General features: G+C 41.1%; 1 protein-coding gene across 1 annotated transcript; it reads right to left on the bottom strand.

Annotated features, from left to right (window-relative positions):
• Positions 1-4,693: 4,693 nt before the first annotated feature.
• Positions 4,694-21,040, bottom strand: gpr26 (G protein-coupled receptor 26). Its single transcript, XM_036593729.1, has 3 exons — positions 20,349-21,040; positions 8,116-8,229; positions 4,694-5,273 (listed from the first exon to the last, which is right to left on the bottom strand). Exons 1-3 carry the CDS (start codon positions 21,038-21,040, stop codon positions 4,973-4,975), a joined length of 1,107 nt encoding a protein of 368 aa, XP_036449622.1. The 3' UTR covers positions 4,694-4,972.
• Positions 21,041-22,912: the final 1,872 nt, after the last annotated feature.

Below are 22,912 nucleotides of genomic sequence, written 5' to 3'. Positions count from 1 at the left end.
ATGTTTTAAACAGAACAGTAAAATAAAAGCCTGGAGACGAGACGGGGTGTGTGGAGTCAGTACAACTTAGAACATATAACTACAATGGATTATGGTTCAGTTATGTTCCCTGACTAAGGATGTACCTTTGAGGGTACCACCCCAGTGACAAGAGGGGCACTGCCCCAGTGACAGTTTAATACCTTTATTTCTGAGAGTGTAAATCTGTTGACTTGAAACTTAAACTGGAACTCAATGGGCAGTTGCTGAATTCCATCAGTAAATGAGTAAAACATATTTTTTGTAGAACACATTTGTGATTTGAGCATAGATGTTTGTAAATTAGGCTGTAAATCTGCATAATTAGTTCCTTTAAAGTTGGGACTAGCTGTATTCATTACAAGTGTTGCAATCTCGTAACGAGAACCTCTAGGGACAACCATGAGAAGTTTTGGGCTAAATATTGGTGGGTAGACTTATTAGGGTGGGAACTAACAAAACATGGAATTTCCAAGGCAGAGCTCAAAGTAGGGGACGATAATGCGCCGGACAACATTGCACAACAGCCAACAAGCCTGTTGTTAGCTCACAGATGTACCGTAAGTCACTGTGGCTGAAAAGTCGATAATGCTTTCGTCTGCTAAACTCTAGGTATTAACCAGGTAGCTAGAGGTACAACCTTCAAAGTGATATGTAATTGTTTTTAACTCTTTGCAATGAAATTAATGACCATAATGATGTTTTCTTACCTGGTTTTGTTATAACTGTGTGATGTAGATTCAAACAGGATAAGTACTACAGAGGCAGCTCTGAGTTCAGTGCATTCTAGAAGGTAATTCACTCCAGAAGTATTACTTAGCAGACTTGTGAAAACTACAGCCATGGGAAATTCATACTGGATTAAAATCCCAGATCTCACTGGTAATCACTGAAATTACAACACCTCCCCAGATAAAACTAATCCAGCTCCAAAAGGGCTTTAGTATGTAATAAGCCTGGGATTAATGGGTTAATACTTAGAACTTAGAGCACTGTAAATGAAAGCTTTAATGAAAAGCCCCCCCATATAAAACTTCAGGTAAGCATGTAGTTGTGTATCACATGTGCACATTACATGCAGTAAAAATAAACATTACCTCCTGCTAAAGGAAAACAGCTCTGTTAGATAATGATAGCACCAAAAGTTTAACATGTCCCCTTACAGCTCTTACTGTGTTGCTCCAGTGATAGAAAGTGAGACCTTCAGGCATTATTAGTGCAACGTAGTTTGTGTTAAGGTAACATTTTAAACATGGAATTCAGAAGCTGCCCAGTGACTTCTGTGAAGTGAGTTTGCCATAGTCGAAACGAATGTCTGTGATAACTGACATTATACAACAGTTAGTTCTGGCCACGCAAGCTGATTGGTTGAGAAGCGTTCTATTTCATCATAACATCACAGGTTTTTAACAAACACTGTATCACTCCACTGAGACGCTGTTGCTAAGCAACGACTTTGACAGCTGTAGGAGATGCTCAAGCCATTTGAACGTTTTTACTTCGTACTTTGCCACAAACAGAAAATGGATACTTTTAAGATCACATTTGACCGACAGCCGATTTGGTCAGACTCTGAAGATGAGACGACACTAAATTCCCAAACTGTCATCACCACTGAGCAGCTTTTCAGTCGGCAGCTGTGACAGAAGAACAGCTAAACAACCTGGAATCAGCCAGAAATGAACCCAACACCATTCGCCAAACTAAATGGGCTGTAAGATGCTTTACAGACTGGCTGGAACAAAACAACATTAATACTGATCTGGCAAAAACTGACAAAACTGAGCTAAACCTGATATTGCGGCAGTTTTATGGCTCAGTCCAGTTTGGCCAGACTCTGAAGATCAGACTACACGTTTGGCGAATGGTGTTGGGTTCATTTCTGGCTGATTCCAGGTTGTTTAGCTGTTCTTCTGTCACAGCTGCCGACTGAAAAGCTGCTCAGTGGTGATGACAGTTTGGGAATTCAGTGTAAGGAGCTGGAGAACGAACTGCTGGCTGTGCAGCGAGTGGGCGGAGCTCGTTACTCTGACGGAGCAACAAGCTGCTCGTTAAGGAACTATAATTTGGTGAAGGAACTGCGAACATTAAAACATATTAAACGCCGCGTTCACGGCCCAGTTTATTAATTTATTACTTTATTTATTTAACTGTTGTATAAAAGCAATAGAACACTCGAGGAGTGTGTTATCGCCAATAACACCACGGCTGTGATGATCTACGGCGACCAAATCACAGCCGTGATGTTATTTCTCGATAACACACTCCCTCTCGTGCTCTATTGCTTAAGTATGCTATAGATGCAGAAAGTAGAAATTGGGTTGGAAAATTCTGGAGTATTTCTTTAACACTTCCTAAAGAAGTTGTTTAAGAAAAAATACTGCATGTCAATAATTAGATTTAGATCAGACTACATAACATTTCACCTGCCGCTTTGAAGGTCTTCTAGTCTCAGTTTCACAATATAATCCATGCTGAAATAGAGTAATGGGAACACAGCTAGTCAGCTCCATAATAATTGGCACCTTGGGAAAGATGGATTAAAAGGTCAGGAAAAAATCTTCTGTTTTTAAATTAGCTCAGTCTCACACAGAAAATATGAGAGAAAAATTAACTTAAAACTAAATTTTGAGGTAAATTTAGACTAAGAAAGCAAAAACTCTTCATTGATTTTCGCATTCACCACAACTATTCGCACCCCTAGAAATTCTTGTGAGGAAAACGCAACTTTTTTCCTTTTATATTTCACTTATGTTCCACAGGAATGAGTGTTTGGGAATGCTTAAGCGGTTATCTTTGACTCTAAGTTCTCTTAGTCCTTCATTAGCATGGGGGAAAATAAGGGGAATATAAGAATAAAATGAGATATAAGGACGCTGCCCTTCATAAATCAGTCCATCTCAAATAAATAAATAAATAAATAAATAAATAAATAAATAGCCTGAAACTGCCCATATATCCACTGTTAGGACAACAAATAAAAGTTTAAAACAGTCAGAGCTCTACTAAACCTGCCTGATAGAGAACACAAGTGTTTTTTACCCTCATGCAGTGAGGAAGATGATTAGAGAGGCAAAAATCCCTATATTGATTATAATTGGAAATTATTGGCAGAAGATAGTAGTAAACGTCTCCAAAACAACAGACACCACCTAATGCCATGCCAATAACCACAAATGTAACGGCCTGTACTTTGCTTAATGTTGGAACTGGGTTCTACGGACAGATGAGACACAAATGAAACTTTTTGGCAACACTCAAGGTGGGTTAGGCATAAAAAGAAGAAAAGAGGCTCATCCACTCTGTTAAGTATGGTGGGGGATCTGTGGTGTTTGGGGGCTGTTTTATTCTTCAAAGGCCCTGGGAACCCTGTTAGAATGATAGCATGCCATCATGGATTTCATGAAATAGCAGATTTTAAATGTAAATCTGGCTGCAGAAAGCTAAAATATAGGTGGTTGTTTCTTCCAGCAGGACAGTGATGCAAATCATACATACATATTACTCCAGTCTCACCAAACATTTTTATGATTTTTTTCACCTATTCTCCAAAGATGCCAATCATTATGGAGCTGTATGTTGATTTTTGGACGCATCATGGGACTATATGATTTTTATCCCCCTTTCATTCCTCTTAAATGACTACACCAATTTGACTGTGCACTGGATCCAAGTAGTACTTTACCTCTTCCTGGCATGTTGCTATCCCCTATGGAAAAAGGCATAATTAAGAACAGAACTCCTCAAGTAATATCAAATAAATACAGCAAATATCTTCAACCCTTGAAATCAAAGTGTGTGTTTAGAAAGAGCCCACAAATCACCTTTTACACACCCAATGACACTCAGCGGCACTCTAACACATATCCAGTGACAATACAAATTAAAAATGAAAAAAAAGGCCTTTGCCTTGTACAGTATTTGGCCAAAAGTATGTGGACACCCTCCTAATTATTGAGTTTAGGTGTTGCAGCCACACCTATTGCTAACAGGTGTATAAAATCAAGCACACAGCCATGCAATCGACTTAAAATAAACTCACAGAGCAGGGCCACCAAGACCAAGATCACTATGCGCAATGCCAAGTGTCGGCTATAGTGGTGTGAAGCGCCACCACTGGACTCTGAGGCAGTGGAAATGTTTGCGCCTCACCTATCTGGCAGTCTAACAGAGGAATCTGGGTTTGGGGAATTTCAAGAGAATGCTACCTAATGCATAGTGCCATACTGTGCCACCAGTAAAGTTTGGTGGAGGAGGGATAATGGGCTGGGGCTGTTTTTCAAGGGGGATGGTCCCCTTAGTTCCAGTGAATTGTGAAGTTAATGCTACAGCACACAAAGACATTTTAGACAATCTATTGGGGAAGAGCCTTTCCTGTTCCAACATGACTGAGCCCCTGTGCACAAAGCAGCTCCATAAAGACATGGTTTGACGAGTTTAGTGTGGAGGAACTCCAGTGGCCTGCACAGAGCCCTGACCTCAACCCCACTAAACACCTTTGGAATGAACTGGAACGTTGACTGTGAGCCAGGCCCTCTCGTCCAACACCAGTGTCTGACCACACAAATGCTCTTTTTGACTGAATGGTGGCGCAACTCCATGGTTTTGGAATGGAATGGAATCTCTAACAAGCTTATATAGGTGTAATGGTCGAGTGTCCACATACTTTTGGCCATATAGTGTATCTCCTACCATTCACTATCTAGCAGCTTTCACCATTAAAAAAAACTGTTTAAACTCATTTTCCAAAATACTACAGTCTTCAAAAGATGTGACTCTTTACAGATTAGCACTCTCTGAAACCCATAAACGTCGAATAACTTTTGAAGGTAGAAAAGTAGAAAATGTTTGAAGCCTGCATTCCCTTACACCGCTCCTTCTCTTTGAGCAGACTAGCTGCTTTATCTTTGTGGTGGTTTTTGTTGCTACATATTCATCTCCATTGTCAAGGTTCTTAAACAGCAGACCCTGTGCCAGTTTTCTCCTCTTTATCTGGTTTCTCAGGCTTCTCAGATATCTCAGAGTTCCCTGAATTCACAGGTTTCTTCAATTTGCCGTTCTCCTGCCGTTGGCCTGAAGTGTTAAGGGATCTTCGCTTGAGGAAGCGGTTGATGATATCGCTGCAAGTTTGGCGGTACTGGTGCCGGAGGAGGGAGTAGACGAATGGGTCGCAGGCAGCTTTGCTGTAGGCCAAGCTCTTGCACAACACTCCCCAGTACGGACTGATCGGGACGGTGACAAACAGCTCCACCACCCTGAAGCCACAGAGGGAAATAACAGTTCATATGGTGCACATAACGAAATTCAAAACAAATTCATTTAAAGGAATCATCCAGCATTTTCAACCTTATCTCTCAAAAACTGAAAGAAAAGGTCCATTTTTGATACAATTTGCCATTATTTATACTCTTAAATTAAAGTAATTATGATGTTGATGCTTCTAAGGCAAAAATCGACCTGTTGGAAAAGAGAACTGAGCGAAATAGAGGACTAATATAATTTTTAGCTTGTTAAACAGTAATATGTATAGTAGTGTAATGTATAGAAGTGTAAAATTATGAAAATATTATATTTTGTGGTTTCCCAAAGGAACGAAGCAGGCCTGGTTTGAGTGTTTTACTGTTGATCTGCTGCTGCTCAGACTGTTTGAACGTGCCTGTGCTGACCAGCGCAAGAGAGTAAAGAAAACAAAGCCTTTTTAATCGCTGTTTCTAATTTTCATTACCATTTAAATGATTTCTTAGGTGTTAGATTCTGATTCACATTAGCATTTAGCCCTGGCTTAAAAATAGACTTTTTTTAGTTGATATGTGGATTTTACATTAAAGATATATATTTTATCTTAATATCTATATCTAGACATTATTGGAGTAGCCTGTTACCTGCAGCTTTAACTCTGTTTCTATGTATAATTTAGTAATGTTGGTCTTGATTTGACATCATTGCATTCACCCCAGCTGTTCTCCAAGGTTTATAGTGACTTTGAAAGAACCAGGTCAGTAATATGAATTAAACTTTCTATCACTAGCAGATGCTAACTTCCACAATATTAATATAATTAATATCATTATTCATATTTATCCTACACACACATTTTTGAAGGATATTTTTATGAATTTTCAACAAAATGGTTGTAGTATCAAAATTTCATGGCCTCAAACAAAGTCATGTATAATCAAGTGTCTATTCACAGAATTTAGGTAGGTAAGTACAGTAAAACTGTTATGATACAGATGCAACAGATACTGATTAGACTGTAAAATGTTGTAGGATTCCTTTTAAGCCTTTTATACTACAAGCAAACCTAGCAAATCTAAGAGTTATTTGTTGTGAAATCGAGCTAAAGATAGCCACAGTCTGAGGGGCAGACGTGAGCTCATCCTTTGAACTTCTCTCAGCTCATACATGTTATATAATGTGACGTATTTCCTCAGACACTGCTTTCAGGAGCTTCTCAGTCAGTTTAACTCAAAAGTCAAGTGCAAATATTGCTGGCTCACCTGAAAGGTGCATGCACAGCGTCTCTGCCTAGGGTCATCTCGTTCTGCTGAGATGTTTAGCATTTGATAAAATAAGTGTTTAAAAATATGTATATCATTGTATAACAAAATAAAAACTACAAACATTAGGTCTTAGGATGACACAGACAGGACAGAATGTCTTACAAAAGCAGTTCTTACCCAACTTTCAAAACACTGGGCTGACACACTGGAAAAGTAGTTCCGGTTGCTTTGCTTTGCTGAAGGTTTTCTGGTATTTACTAGTTTGTACCATGTTTTCAACATACGGTTGTGGTGTGAGAAGAGACTGTATGACTGTAGAAGTTGAGAGAACTTCGAGAACTTTGACAACTTGGGCTGGGGGGCTTCTGCTTTAAGCCAGAAATGGAAGCCCCCATGATGAAAAGAGATATGACTGAGAGGTAGGACTGGGAACAGGGAGGAGGTCAGGTGCTGGTAGCGTTCGAAAACTTTGTTACAGGAAATAAAAAAAAAAAATATATATATATATATATACATATATATATATATATCGCTGTTGTCGGGAGAAAACCATGGTGAAGGAAAAAACCTACTTTACTTTTAATGTAAGTTAATGGAACCAGAATTTTTTAGAAGTCGTTTTTTTGGTCCATTCATCATGAAATGTATTCATGTGTTCAAAGTTTTGAGTACAGCTGAATATATATACAGTATACTGATGTATACCGAAACCATCAGAAGTTGAAATTACATCCTGATATAATTTCTGGCCACACTACAGTCCACATCACTGTAAATGTACTGCAAAACTCTGAAAGAATGGATTACAGATTTACAGATTTAGCTTACAGCTAACCCTCTGTTTTGTGCGTTCACGTCTAGGGGTAGAATGTCCTAATTTTTTGTTGAGATAGAGGGGGAGGGTGAAGTGTTGGGGCTACATGACCCTCCAAAATGAGGTTTTTCAGAGACTCCAAACAGAGAGTTATGAGAAAAAAGGAAAACCGGCAAGATGGAGAACAAGAGACCAAAGAAACACACAAATGTGAGAATTTTCTCTGTTAAAAATTACAATAATCACTGTATTATCTTAGTTTAATGTCGTTTCAGTGTATTATGGTCGTTTTCTTCATAACAAGCATAAAAAATCGCTAATAATATGCTAATGTCTCGGTAGCTAGCTAGCTAACTTTCCCGTTCCACCTTAAATAGTCCAGCAGTTCTGAAGCCTGAAGCGCCAGAATGTAACTGCTGCACTATTTAGGGTGGAGCGGGAAAATTTGAACAAGAAGCTGGTGAATATCTGACTTCAACTTCATATCACTGAAGAATTAGGGGTGGGTGATAATAAATAATTGCCCCCCTCTTTGAAGGCATATGATGCCCTAAATGTAACTAAAGCCCAGCAGTGAGGAGCTGAACTTTATCCTCCTCTGCTGTTACTGCAGACGGGCCGGGTCGCCTACAGAGCAGCGCTGGTAGCTGTTAATGTTTTTTTTTTTTTTAATTTGAGGGTCACATTGCGTAGGGCAAGATTTCAACTACAAGGGTGACACTTGAAAACAAGGGGGTAGGGGTAAAAAGAAGAAATGGGACTGGGCCTCAGTGTACTGACCTGGTGAGGACGTAAGGGGTGAAGCAGACGACAAAGGTCCCGATGAAGGTGCTGATTTTGCGGGTAGCTCTCTGTCTCCTCTTCCTCTGCTCCTCCAGACAGCGCTGACGAACGCTGCAGGACAGAGGCCGAGAACATCACGATCTCATTACAGAACCCAGCTGGAACTTTCACACACCTGCCCGGCTGCTGTAAAGACTTCTCTAAACTAGATTTAAGAAAATGCTCTTCTAAACAGCTGCTGGGTGCACTGCTGTGATCCTGATCGCTGCCTGAAAACCCTTATTTCCAAACAACAGCTCCTCAGGGGAGTGTTCAGTAATTGCCCGAAGGCGTGCACAAACCCTTCACTCCAGCAGAAGCAGGAATAAAGAACAACAGAACAACAGTCAATCAAATAAAACAGTATGTTAAAAGGAACTAACAGCATATGCTTTATAAAGTAAAGGCAAAGTAAACCATACATTATTATGTTGATTATTCAAATCAGTGATCTATGATTTGTCATTCAGTACAAAAAAATTAAATATATCTGGCTCCAAATATTTTGCTGAAAACAATACTTTTCATTGATTATTTGAGCATAAGCCCCATCATTGTCTTATCAAAGTACGGTTTGTTAGATATGTGCAATTCAAATATGATAATACATATTCTCACTGCAGTCTTCTCAGTGACTGAGGCAGTATATTCCAAAAGACTTGGACTACGTTCACTTGAAGGTGGGCAATCTGGCAAATAAATATAGTGATACTTCAAGAAATTGACAATACACAATATGTCGATATATTTTTTTTCAGACATCTGATCAGTTGCAACAAAAAAAAAAAGAACCAGTAGTGCTACATATTAATAAATTCTATCAAAAACTGTGAACACAACAATTTCTATTCAATATTTGTCATACTGTGTCGCACTAAATCCAGCAGACTAATGTTGCTCTCTTTATAATGTAAGATACAGTTGGTTAGTGTTCTACAAATAGAATAGTTGGTCAGGTAATAAAGTAGATAATAGGTAGATAGTCTGATATAAAGTAGGTAATAAAATAGGTAATAGTTAGATAGTCAGACATAAAAACAGGTAATAATGTAGGTAATAGGCAGATAGTCAGATATAAAGTCAGTTAACAAAGTAGGTAATAGGTAGATAGTCAGGTACAAAGTAGGTAATAAAATAGGTAATAGGTAGATGATAGGTAATCATGATAGATAATGGGTCAGATATAAAGTAGCTAATAAAGTAGGTCATTAAGTCAAAAGTTTAACAACAAAAAGTAACATTTCAGGTGTTATAACTATGTTATATAACTGTTATAATTATATACTGCCATGTCATAAGAGTGAATTGGTACAACTCTAAGAGTAGGAAACAACCTCAACCTGAAAATAATGTATAGGATGGCAAACTTTACATATTTCTATGTATGGGGCAGTATGGGATACGTGATGGGATAAAAGATAACATGGGGACACTGTTGGGGCGAATGGGGATGGTGCAGGGATGGTGATGGGGCATGTCGGTGCAGGGATGATGTCGGGTAATGCAGGGACGTGGAGGGGGCGGTGTTGAAGTGCGTGAGGATGGAGTAGGGACAGAGATATTCAGGATGGTTAGGGTGGAGAAGCAGGACAGGGGGAAAACGTACACATGACAAAACACACTGACTTTGGAACATTTTTCCAATAATGGCCATTCATTGTTCCCATTGAAAACTGCTTAGGAACTCCTGCTTTGGTCCAGAGTTCCTAATATGAGCATGACGCCAGCTAAAGAAGGGCAAGCCAGCTTAAGAGGTCAACAGGCACCTTCACCCAATTATTAAATACAACTGATTCAATTATTTCATCCATAACAATGACTAAAACATGAATCAGACACTTGACGCATCATGACGCATATAATGAGGCATCATTGCGCATGTAATGATACATTATTCCGCATGTAATGGCACATTATTGCGCATGTAATGACACATCCTTGCGCATATAATGACGTGCTATTACTTAAGTACAGGAGCAAAATCAACAGAATGACATAAAAATTACTAAATAAAATAAAATACTATTTTATTCCTCTATAGACCCTCAGACCCTACTGTTAGGATGTAACTGTGCTAAGCTATTGGCACACACCTGGCTCACCTGGTGATCTGACTGGATATTACTATAGTATGCCTTACCATGCCTGTTAACAATGTGTTCATTCCAACCCTGTTAGGGGTGGGCAATATGGCAAAAATATAATATCTCGATTCCCCAAGGCTTTTTTTTACAATACACAACATGTACCACAATCTTTATTTGTCTTCTGAGTTTGATACGTTGGAACAGACAAAAAAGAACCAGAAATGTTGCATTTAAAACTATGTATACAATGACTTTTATTCAGTGTTTCACACATTGCACCACTCTAAATCCATCCAAATAGGCCTAATTATGCTCTCTTTTATACATGCAGTGTTTATTAACCCCTTACAATCTCAGGCTTTTTACACACTAAGGCTTATTATTCAGTAACTACATGGACTTGCAAACTGGTTGAAGTGTGTAATAAAACTTTGGGCCTGTCGGTGGGGCTTGGCCATTTAAGGGGTTAATATTCATGTTTTCATAGTCACGTCTAACAGATTTCAGGAGTGAATTCAACAGTTTGCAGCCCTGGCCATTTAAGGGGTTAAGTACTGACAACATCCATGATACGTTCAGAAAAGTATACCCTTAAACCCCACCCCTTTTTACAGCCATGCCACTCTGAGCTTGGTTAGCACCTGTGTGGTTTGTATATCTGGCACATCCAGATGCACCAGTGTGGTATTTTTACATTATGATCATGAAAATATGTAAATGATCCTTAATTGATTCAAAAGCAAACTGAATAACTTTGCTGTCTGAAGTGATTCTGCCTTGACTAGGAAGGCGTCGTTGGCTTCTTAAGTGGTGCTCGCATTTGAGCAAACTCACTAGCTGGCTTGCTTGATTCTTTAATCACATTCTTATATTCCCAGTTCAGAATATTACATGTTGTATAAACTGACAAGCTGGCAATAAAAGTAAGAGCGCTGTGCCTTTGCAAATGGAAACTTTTCCCCGCTCGACACTTTAATATTGGTAACCTGCAAGTGGGAGACGGATGATATATTGCTCTGCTGCCTGAGAGTGTGAGTGGGAGACGTGTTTGAGCAAAGCCATACACGTGGCTGAGCTGATGTCTTCTCACAAAACACTGAAACAGGCAATACAATGTACAATCTGTAGAAAATCACATGTATTTATGTGGAAAGTATATATTTAATGGAAAGAACATACTCTTAAAATCAGGGATGGAAATGGCCAGATTTTACTGGGTGTAACGTGACAGAACCAGCCAGACGCTTGTTGTAAAAAAACAAGAAAGTAGGCTTTTCTTATAAAGGGTATGACAACACTTATAGTCGGTAAACAGACGTAGGTCAAATCCAAGACAAAATACTGAAAAGGACAGACATAACAAAGATATGATCAGGCAACCAAGATCCAAAAAAATGGAAAAAGTCCATTTACAATAAGACAAAATTAGCACACAGGAAACGCTCAGTAGCTCTACTAGGAGAAGCAATAGCTCGTGAAGTATCTAGTGTAAAGCCTGGGCTTATAAACTAAGAATAGTCACATGACAAACAGCAGGTGAAACAGATCAGAAAGCAGGTGACTGAGAATGGTGATTGCGTCACTTGATCTCCCAGGGGGTTCTGGCAAATGGCGTCCTTGGGTGAGTCAGGATGGAGGAAGGCATGACATGGGGGGGGGGGCAGCAATTTTGAGAAAAAGCATCCCCTCTTTACTGAAAAACAGTGCATGAGGATTTGCATTGTAAAAATGAAATGCTGCACTGGTGTCAGAATTGACTGCAATCTACCATGAAATGTAATGAAGGCACAACTGTACTGCTTTCCACACTGCAGTACTTAAAACAACATTAAATCAACGTAATGGATCTTTCACTTTTCATTTTGGTACAGTTTTTGCTTGTTACTGTTTAAATGCAATCTCATGTGTGCACTGCATTATTGGTTGCATTACAAAGATGTAAATACATCTGAGGTACAATAAAAGACATTAAGCGACATGAAAATAATGTAGCAGAGGGTTTGCTTTTCATTTTGGCATGTATTCTGCATGTTACCTATGGAAACGTAATGTCATGTCATTGCATTTCACTGTTTTCACAGTTATGAACACATTTCAATGAGGAAAATCTGTTTAAAATACTGCATGGTGGAAAGTAATATAGTTGTGCCTTAATTTCATTTTAAAGTGGATTGTACTCAATTCTGACACCAGTGCAGCATTTAATCTTTAAAATCCAAATCCTCATGTACAGTTTTTCAGTAAAGATATCACGCCATGTAAGAATAATGTAACAGAGGTTTTGTTTTTCATTCTGGCACATATTCTGCATGTCACTATAGAAAAGTAGTCATGTGTGCATTGCATTTCATGTTTTTTTCACTGTGGAAAACAGTTTCTTACTAAATGGCCTGTTTCTGGTGCATTTTCACACCTTAAAAATTGGCTTTCCACTCATGGATTTTGTAATAAACCAATAAACCAACCAATGCTTCAATCTATTGCTTTCATTGCATTAGAAATGACACTTCAAAAGATGAAATCTTGTCCGTCTTTCTTAAAGCCCTATTTGGACTTGATTTGTTTTCCATAGGGAGGTGGGGTAATGCCAGTTTACCACAGGACGTTTGTAATGTTTATGACCAAATCACACAAGATAAGAAAACTCAGTAAATATGACAAATATGAGAGTGGCTGTTTGATTTACACATCAAAAAAGAAAAGAACACATAATAAATCATTTAATTTAGGCATTATTTAATTTACCCTAACCATTTGCTGTCTTAAGTGAAAGCAGAGTGTCATTAGCATCACCTTTAGCTTACGAATTCACAGCAAACAATCAACCTCACAGCATAAAAAAATAAAAGGTTTTTCTGTAGCTTTACATGTTTTGAGGTGTAACTGTAACACAGGACAGCAACATTTCATATCAGCTTAATTTTAGCCACAGAGAGCATGTGTATTTGAGTGCCTCAATACAGAATACGATAGTGTTTTTACTGTTGATTCACACTGGATTAATATTGTAGCGCCTGCCACTTGCTTCATGTCTCATAAGGGGCTTTAGGGCCATGGTATGCAAGCTGTGCTGTGCCCTCGTCCCCCTATTTAAAGGACATTTGTTGCCGCTGTTGTTGTTATATTGACGTTTGCTGGTTTAAGATGTTTAAGAAGCCACAATATAACCCGGGCAATCCCATCTGAATAGGCCTTTATTAGCAGTATCAATCATTACCTTACTTTATACTCAAGTTGCATTAACTAATGCTAAATTATGGTGGGCATTTTAACCTGAGCCCACTGACTGACCAGCACTAAATACACATTGAATAGACTATATATCCAAATGAATACCACCAAGTTGTGGTAATAATCAGTAATAACAGGGTACTCAACAGCTGTTACCATGGAGACTGGGTGGGCGGACCCTTCTGCAGGACCGTGACTTGAGGTGTGTTCAACAGGTACTTCACTTTATGCACACACTTTAGAACAGAGTAAAACACCTATAAAACCAGTTACATAGGTTACTGGTTCATCTAAGCTGGAACATCATCCCATCTCGACTTTAACTCCCAGAACGGAATTCTCGAGAGTTACGGCCCCTGACTTTAACGGGTTATCTTGTTCACATTAGTGGTTGCAGCTTCACGATATGTAAGTCTTACCCTGCGTTCACACCGGCAGCGACTTTTCGCCTCTTGTAGCCCAAATCGCTGGTCGCTCATCGCCTGTGGGCGTTTCTGAACTAGAGCAGACTGTTGGTTGCCATGGTTTCACTGACGCCAAGCACAAATCAGATGAATTCCCACGAAAAATAAAAATCCTGGTGAGAAACCGCTGTGTGCTTATTTTTATTTAATCCCAGTGTCTGTGCAGTCAGGATGTGAGGAAACCAGTATTTGAAATTACTGTCTATTTGTGGCGAAAGCAGCGCCGCCATTATTCCACCTGTAGTAGGAACAATTATCTCGGAACCAAAAAAGGTACCGTACACAGTGGCGGAGATAAAGCACGTACTATGTGTACCTTGTTGTTTCGCTTCTTATTTGCATAAAGTTAAGCCCCTCTCAACTTTGTCGCGTCACTGACTCCACCCACTTAGTGTCGCCAACGTTCACGCTGCCTCCTGACCCTGGACATCGCCAGCTCTCATTGAAAATGAATGACCTCCAGTCACTTTGTGGTGTCGCATCGCTGCTGTTGTAAATGCAAGGTTAGCTGCCAGACCAAGGCCTGCTGAAAAGTCCAACCAACAAAGGATGGCTTCTCAGAAGTACAATACTGCTAAGATTATCCAGAGATGGTTAAAGGAATACTCCAGCATTTGTCAATCTAATCTCTAATACTGTATTTTTACAGGTTATAAGGAATGAATTCCACCTACATTGACCAGTCCTTGCTCCACCTACAGAGGTGTTATTTTGGTCAAACCTTAAATCCCATTTTTTGCCTCCTGCTGACCAGCAGGCCAGACTATGACCAAATCGGCAGCCAGAATTTTGTCTGAAATCTACAAAAAGCTAAAATTGGCTAAAATGTGTGTCCAAATAATGAATGAAACAGGGTGGAAAAAACCCACTAAATATTTTTGAAAGTAATATTTTTACATGTAACAAATCTCCTATCAACTTGTATTACTCATTCATTTAAAAACAATCTTTTAATTAATAGTTGGCAGTGTTGACAATCAGGAATTGGTTTTCTCTGTGGTATCTACGTAGACATAGTTAAGTGACGTCTCCTATTGGTTAGGACTTCTAGGGCTCAACTGAAGTCGTAATGCATGAAGTGTTTTTATTACCAAAAATGTCAATCTGGGCCTTCTGGAAAATCTGCGTCACTGATTGTGAATACAAGCAGCAGTGTAATCATTTGTTTGTTACAAATGGAAAACAGGGCAAAATATGGGTGAAATATAGGCTAATCTTTCTGTTCACAATCTTCAAGTAAAACACAATGTTTTTAATTTTTTTAGGAGGTTTAAGTGTCTGTTTTTAATCCAAACTGTTTTTTGTTTATATTTTCTGTTCCACCTTAAATGGTGCTGCAGTTACATTCTGGCACATTTAGGCAACATTATTACCTTTGTGCTATCAACAGAAGTCAGCATGTTTTTTTCCTGACATTTTTACCAAATTTTGACATTTATGGCCCATGCTGAAGGCCTAGCCCAGGGCTCTGGAGCCACTTGCGGCTCTTTTATTGCCCTGTTGTGGCTCCACAGCAGAATCAGATTAGTAGGTAAAAATAAAATAATCCTCCTTTACAGTAAAATAAAGCTCTGCTGATCGTTCAACACAGTTTAACAATAAATGGTCTTAAACTCTGGAGTTCATGTAGAACTGCTAATCCACCCTTTAACCCTGAAGATCAGTGCAGACTGCTGGTCACCATAGCAACACAGGCAACAATCTCACCTAGCTAGTAGCTAACGCAACGGCAAAGAGAGAGATTTAAAACAAACATCAATCATTTGGAGACGAATGGACTTATTTGCATTCATAATCACTCCAGCTGGTTTCCTGATACGTTTAATCTCCAACAAGAAACTGTCAAACACTAAAAGGTCGCAAAGCTGAAGTCAGTTTCTCGTTCGAACTGTCCTGTTCCACCTTAAATAGTGCAGCAGTTACATTCTGGCGCCTCAGGCACCATTTAAGGTGGAACAAGAAAATTTGAACAAGAAGCTGGCGAATGAAAAGCGACTTTAGCCTTGTAAAAAATCGAACGTTAAGAGACATTTTACAAGAAACTGTTACGCTTTTGCAGAAAAGTTTCCTGCCAGAGATGCGAGAAAAGCGGCTACAGCTGAGCTAAAACTTAAAGCAGAGCAAAGTAAGTCTGTGTTTTCGTTTAGTACATTAACACATACTGAGACACATTTACAGCCAAGAACATTTGGGTTGTCGAACACTGGCTCTAATCGTTAGCTCTAATAGTAACGTTTCACCACTGGTCAAATCAGACGTGTTGGGACTGTGACAGGATCATTCAGTTGGTCAGTTTCATCGTGATCAGTTTCCGCAGGGCTAAAAACTACTCTGAATAAAGCTGAAATACAGCATACGTTTATAAAGATGCATAAAGAATGGTAAGAAAATCTGGTTTTCTTCTTGTTGAGAATCTACCACAGAATGCTGACCACACTCGTCAGTGTGTTAGACTGGACTGACAAAGTGCCCCTTTGCGGCTTAACAGGCAGAACAGCTTTAAACCCCAAGCTTCCCATCCAAAGAGAATCAGGCCATTATCAACACGACTTCCCATCGGAGCAGCTGGTATAATTATTCTCGCTCTCTCTCTCTCACTGGCTCCAGTTAGAAAGCCAGATGTCTTCTTTTATTACTAGATATTAATTAAGTTCATCTAAATTTGAAAACACCCTGACATGACATGCGTAACAAAGCTATAAATACACACAGTACGCTATCTAAGCATGGAATTAGCTGTATTTACCTCACTGACCAAATATATGTGATATAATAAATAAATTAGGCAACTGAAGAGGGTTAACTTTCAGTAGGGTTGCTGTGTACCTATGGCAGATGTGTATGTAGCTGGAATGTGCCAAACACACGTGTAGGAATTTTGGGCCCCTTGAAAATCTCATGCACGGGGTCCTCACCTCACCTTATTTCCCTTAACCTGTCTCAGCATTAAAACATGACAAAATGTTCCAAACCTTGCTTCTTTTTCTGTAATAGCTCCACAATTCCTACTCTTGGGCCTGAATATAAGCAATATAGCTGCATAATCAATGTGCTGTTTGCAAGTGGCTGAAATTCTTGATTCTCAAAAGAGGTGCATCTTGGCTATCGAAGCAAAACTCAATGAACTGTTTTGGACTAATAATGCATAGAAACGTTACTCAAAGCCCAGTACTATCTAGAGGGGTGGGGCGGGGGGGAGGGGGGCAGAATGCAGGATGAAACACTGTTGGCACTTTATGTAAGACTAGTCTTTAATTCTTATTTAATGAATGTTTCAATTGAAAATCTGAACAAAATGAAAAAAAAGGAAAAAAATGGTACAGTCTTTGTGGGCCCCTGTCTCTTTGGTGCCCCTAGAATGTCCCGCTAACCACACTTTAAAGGCAGCCCGAACTCTGTTGTTTTCACTCCTGAAATCTATCAGGCCATTATAAATATGAATATTAACCCCTTAAATGGCCAGGGACCACCGACGGGCCCACAGTTTTATTACACACTTCTATAACCTCAGAATAGCTCAGCCAGTTTGCATTGACGTCCCGTAGTTACTGAATAATAAGCCTGGGATTTTAAGGAGTTAATAAATATAATACACTCTCAAAATAATGGTTCTCTGTTGTGCTGGTACGAGTGGATCAGACACAGCAGTGCTGCTGGAGTTTTTAAACACTGTGTCCACTCACTGTCCACTCTATTAGACGCACCTGTGTTGTTGGTCCACCCTGTAGATGTACAACCAGAGACGATAGCTGATCTCTTGCTGTACAGTATGAGCTAATCACCCTCTAGTCCTTCATCAGCAGTCACAGGACGCTGCCCACAGGACGTTGTTGACTAGATATTTTTGGTTGGTGGACTATTCTCAGTCCAGCAGTGACGCTGAGGTGTTTAAAAACTCCAGCAGCACTGCTGTGTCTGATCCACTCAGACCAGCGCAACACACACTAACACACCACCACCACGTCAGTGTTACTGCAATGCTGAGAATGATCCACCACCCAAATAGTACCTGCTCTGGGTCCATGGGGGTCCTGACCACTGAAGAACAGGGTAAAAGGGGGCTAACAAAGTATACAGAGAAACAGATGGACTACAGTCTGTAACTGTAGAACTACAAAGTGCACCTATATGGTAAGTGGAGCTGATAAAATGGACGATGAGCGTTGAAACAAGGAGGTGGTCATAATGTTATACACAGAGTAGTTTCTTCAGTAAGCTGGACCCATTAAGCCCAAAGTGAGGGCTTCCCAATAGGAGAGTTCCTTGGCTCTGTTCTTTTGTACAGACTGGACTTTGGGCTTAAGGCTACCACTATCTGCAATAGAGTCTGGATGCAGACATGCGCTCTCAGTCCCAGTGACGTCACGTGCACATGCACTCTCTGCCACAATGGCAGAAGCAGCCCAACTTTGGCTGTTTCTATCATCACTTCATCCATTTTTGTCCATAACACGGTTAGAAAGTTACATTTAATGCACCTTCCTGGTGAAAAAATTCATAGAACCCATTAAAAGTGTCTGCTGGTTCCTGGTGGTGTCTAGTAGTCGCTAATGGTATCCTGTGTGTTCCTGATGGGTTGGTATCACAGTGTAAAGGATTCTGATCATTTAATCAGGTCTTCTGGGACTGATTCCAGATACATTTGATCGTTTTCTAATGGCCTCTACTGGCAACCATCAAGCCAATTCCCGTTAGGAAGCTAAACCATCAGGTTTTATTCCTAACGGCCCTGCAAACACAGTTACGTTGTGACGTTGTGACTCTTTTGGTGCCCACAGCGTCGTCTGCTTGGTGGTCTCTACATTGTCACAACGTTGAAATGTTATTCCTCAGAATGTTATAACAACGTTGTCTGACAACTTTCTAGGAGGTTATGATGAGACAGCAGAAGTAATCGGTACCACGTTGGCTGTACGTCGTCACAACCTCCTAGAATCCTTAAAGTTCTGTTTTAATAAATATTACAGTTTTTTGATAACCGGTTCTGATCATCAGCCTGGCTTTCATGAGTTTCAGCAGCCTTTTTGTTTTTTCTGCGAATAAACGTATTATCGTTGTGGTTTTACTGTGAAAGTTTCCATATTTAATTACCTTATTGTCAGTACGACAGCGTTAATATGTGTTCAGTGTAGCTCTTGTTGCCCAGCAGTTCATGTTTTGCTGTTTTTCCTCGTAAAAACCGACAAAAACACTGTCGCGGCAGAGCGGCACTGATATCATCAGTAGTCTGGCAGTGCAGGTCAGGCTGAGAGGGCATGTCTGCAGCCAGACCCTTCTCACTTTCTGAGACAAGCCTAAGTTCTATTCCTGCATCTACTAAAACCATAGAGCTGGTTCAAGTAGTGTTGCTGTATGTGTGCTAATGAACAAATGATTTTGCCTATTGTGATGCGAGTGAAGTGTGTATTAGAGTGTGTGTTCACTGTAATTACAGCTCATTACTGTAAGCGTACAGCAGAATTCAGCCACACTGCTGTAATTTTGTGGTCTAGGTGACTCTGAAGTCTGTTACTAGTAATGCAACTAGTAATTTCTGTCATTTTATACAACGTACAGTATATGTGCTGAATATGAATTCATATACATTGCATATTGTGATGTCATATTTGAGGGCAGGGTTAAATTGTAAACAAATTATGTCACAAAAGCAGAGTTTATGTATTATGGCACAGTAAGCAAATAATCGTTATGTCATTACCTGTACTTGAATGATATCTTTAAGCTTTTCATAATCTCTCCAGCTGCCCAACTTAAAGGGGAACTCCACCGATTTTCCAAAAATTCTACCTAATTAAATGGATGTGATGTAAACAAAGTCATTCGGAGTGGTTTGGTGTGAAACGCTCTGTTCTAGAGAAACTTGCAGAGTCAGAACCGTTCACAGTGGCGGTGATAGGAACCGAACGTCCGCCTCTAACAGCTCCCTCAAAGAAAGTTATTAAATGGAACGGTTTGATATTTGACATAGATTGGCTTGAAGTGTATTTTGATCAATTCATGGCAGAGATGTACATGCAAGGTGTTGGTGAGGCAAAACAGTCCCCAAAGAAAACTTTATTTTTTCAGATTTATGAGTATTTTTCCATCATCAACATTCCATATTAACTCAGAAGACTTGTGTAGGTTCAGTGTTAGTTCTGGATAGTAACTAACACTGTAGACATGGTGACACCTGGTTCCTATCAGCACCACTGTAAAGACACCAGTCAGTAAGTTTCTCTACAATGAACCGCTTCACATCAAACCACTTTGTTTACATCTCAAGGACTAAATTATTCCGAAATTTTGAAACATTGGTGGACTACCCCTTTACGCTAACACACCAAAGAGGGTCTTTTAGCAAGTGCAAACGTTCCACTTCACCTGAACCCACCGTAACGTCCTCCCACGAGCCCTAGTCCAGCCTTACCTGGGGTGGATGTCCACGAGCAGCACGAGCGTCTGCATGGTGATGACGTCGATGCGCTTGCAGTGAAAACGCGCCACTTGCAGCACCTTGAGGTACGTGACGCACAGCACCACGAGCACGAGCAGGAAGGTGAGCGCGTGCAGCGCCACGGTGTAGGCGGCGAAGTGCGCGCGCGAGGAGGCGGCACCGTCGCTGGCGCGCGCCCGCGGGTTGTACAGCGTGCACGAGGCCGTCGGCCGGTGGTAGTCGAGCCACGAGAGGCACGCGGGCGCCACGGCGAAGCCCAGCGAGTGGAGCCACGCGTAGGCGAGCGCGAGCACGGCGTCTCGCCGGCGCATGCGCGAGTGGTAGCTGAGCGGGAAAACGACGGCCACCCAGCGGTCGATGCTGAGCGCCGCCATGCTCAGCATGGAGTTGGAGGTTAGGAACGTGTCCAGGAAGGCGGCGAGCTGGCACAGGACGTGTCCGCCCGGCGGGGGCGCGTGGCCCAGCAGCCCGGCCACGGTCAGCGGCATGTTGGACGAGGCCAGCAGCAGGTTGCAGCATGTGAGGTTGAGCACGAACAGACCGGGCACTTGCCGCCGGATCTCGGCGTTGTACACGAAGCACACGAGCACCAGCACGTTGGCCAGCAGCGACACCACGATGATGGCCGCGAGCAGCACGGAGAGCGCGACGTCCGCCGCGTGCATGGTTTCGTGGAGGAGCGTGGGGAGTGGGGTCGTCCGCTCAGATCTCCGCACTTCTGGACATGCTAAGCCACTTTTTTCACACGCTGCTCCATCGCGAAGCCCTCGCGCCGGTGCTGCACGCGAGTCCCTCTTGCCTCCGAGGCGCCGTGTCCAGGCTCGCGCGATCCGCTGCTCTCCATGCCGCCCGGCTCCCGCTAGTCCTGCCCGCGGCGGGAAAATCCATGCAGGTGTGTCCCGAGTCCCGCGAAACCCTCGCACGCGCGCGCCTTACGTTACGTTCTGGTCCGGTCCGACGACGCCTCTTGTCCACCTCGAGCTCCTCCGTCTCCGTTCAGCCTCGCGCAATTGCGCAGTGCGCGAGCTCGCCCCGGCTCCAGCTTGCACGCGCTGCTTATGCGCTTGTGGGGGTTTCGTCCTTGGAGCGCGCCTTATATGTCAGAAGTGTCACACCCCCCACCACCCCCCCACCCAAACCATCACCTTCCTCCTCCTCATCTTCCTCCTCCCCCCTTTACAAGCGCAATTGGAAATGTCCCCACGTGACCAGCCTCGCAGGATTCCTCAGGTCGCGGACGCTCAATATTGACACACACAGAGAGAGAGAGAGAGAGAGAGAGAAAGAGAGAGAGAGTATTTTTAGATGCGTTTGTATTTGTGGCTTCTCCCATGGTCTCGTGGTTCCGCCCCCCAAAAAAAAAGGATTAAGCAGCCTAGCTGGTCTTAAAGCACTTAAATCATAAACTACTGTGATTAAACATTGTGCTTATAACGTTATAATTCAGAGGTAAAGAAAAAATTGCTATTTAAAGACTATTAAAGAAAAATATTCCACATTTCTGCATAACTAGATCGTTGAGACGTAAACAAAGTCATTCAGACTGGTTTGATGTGAAATTATTCACTGTATAGACATTTTATTTGTTATTCTAAATGACCAGTGAACCACTACCCATGTTCTTTTTTATGTGTAATGCTGGTAGTGGTAAAATATTGGTAAATCTAAAAAAAAAAGCATGGTCATACTGGTTGACCAGCATACCAGCATCCAAAATACAACATATTGCTGCTGTTGGAACAGAATCTTTGTACCTCCAAACTGATAACTTTACAGGAGAAGGAAAAACATACATTACTTTGAATGTAAATGTAAATCAATGGAACCAGATTTTTTCCAAGTCATTTCAGGCCGTTTCTTTTTGTCCGTTCCTCCTGAAATTTACACACAATGTACAGAACCAACAGGCATTTTCAGACTGTGTCAAAACTGAGAAAAATGGGGATACGAGGTTTAAGACAGGCTACCTGGTCTTAAAGCACTTAACTCCCCCAGTAAACTACTGTGATTAAACATTGTGCTTAGGTTAACGTTATAATTCTCAGAGGGAAGGGAAATTGCTATTTAAAGACTATTAAAGAAGGATTATTCCACATTTCTGCATAATTCGATCGTTGAGATGTAAACAAAGTCATTCAGTCTGGTTTGATGTGAAATTATTCATTGAAGAGAAACTTAAAACTCTGATCTCTTTACAGTGGTGCTGATAGGAACCAGGGGTCACTATGTCTACAGCAGAAATATAGATATTTTATTTGTTATTCTAAATGACCAGTGAACTGCTACCCATGTTCTGTGATGGACTGGCAACCTGTCCAGGGTGTTTTCTGCCTTCTGCCCAGTGACCGATGAGATAGGCTTTAGCACCCCACACGACCCAGGAGGATAAGCAGCTTAGATAGTGTGTGTGGGTGTGTGTGTGTGTGTGTGTGTGTGTGTGTGATGTTGGTAGTGGTAAAATAGTGGCAAATCTGAAAAAAACAGTCTGGCTGGTCACCCAGCATGGTCATACTGTTTGACCAGCATACCAGCGTCTA

The sequence above is a fragment of the Colossoma macropomum genome, unplaced genomic scaffold (genome assembly GCF_904425465.1).
Source record: "Colossoma macropomum unplaced genomic scaffold, Colossoma_macropomum, whole genome shotgun sequence".
Classification (NCBI taxonomy): domain Eukaryota; kingdom Metazoa; phylum Chordata; class Actinopteri; order Characiformes; family Serrasalmidae; genus Colossoma; species Colossoma macropomum.
This window is presented reverse-complemented; position numbering and strand designations above follow the sequence as displayed.

Bases quoted from the DNA above. Each gene is read 5' to 3' on its own strand.
- gpr26 (XM_036593729.1), bottom strand. From the start codon at position 21,040: ATGCACGCGGCGGACGTCGCGCTCTCCGTGCTGCTCGCGGCCATCATC. The intron at 8,230-20,348 runs GTAAGGCTGGAC...TCTGTCCTGCAG, and splicing joins CTCGTGGACATCCACCCCAG to CGTTCGTCAGCGCTGTCTGG. The intron at 5,274-8,115 runs GTCAGTACACTG...CTGTGGCTTCAG, and splicing joins ACCCCTTACGTCCTCACCAG to GGTGGTGGAGCTGTTTGTCA.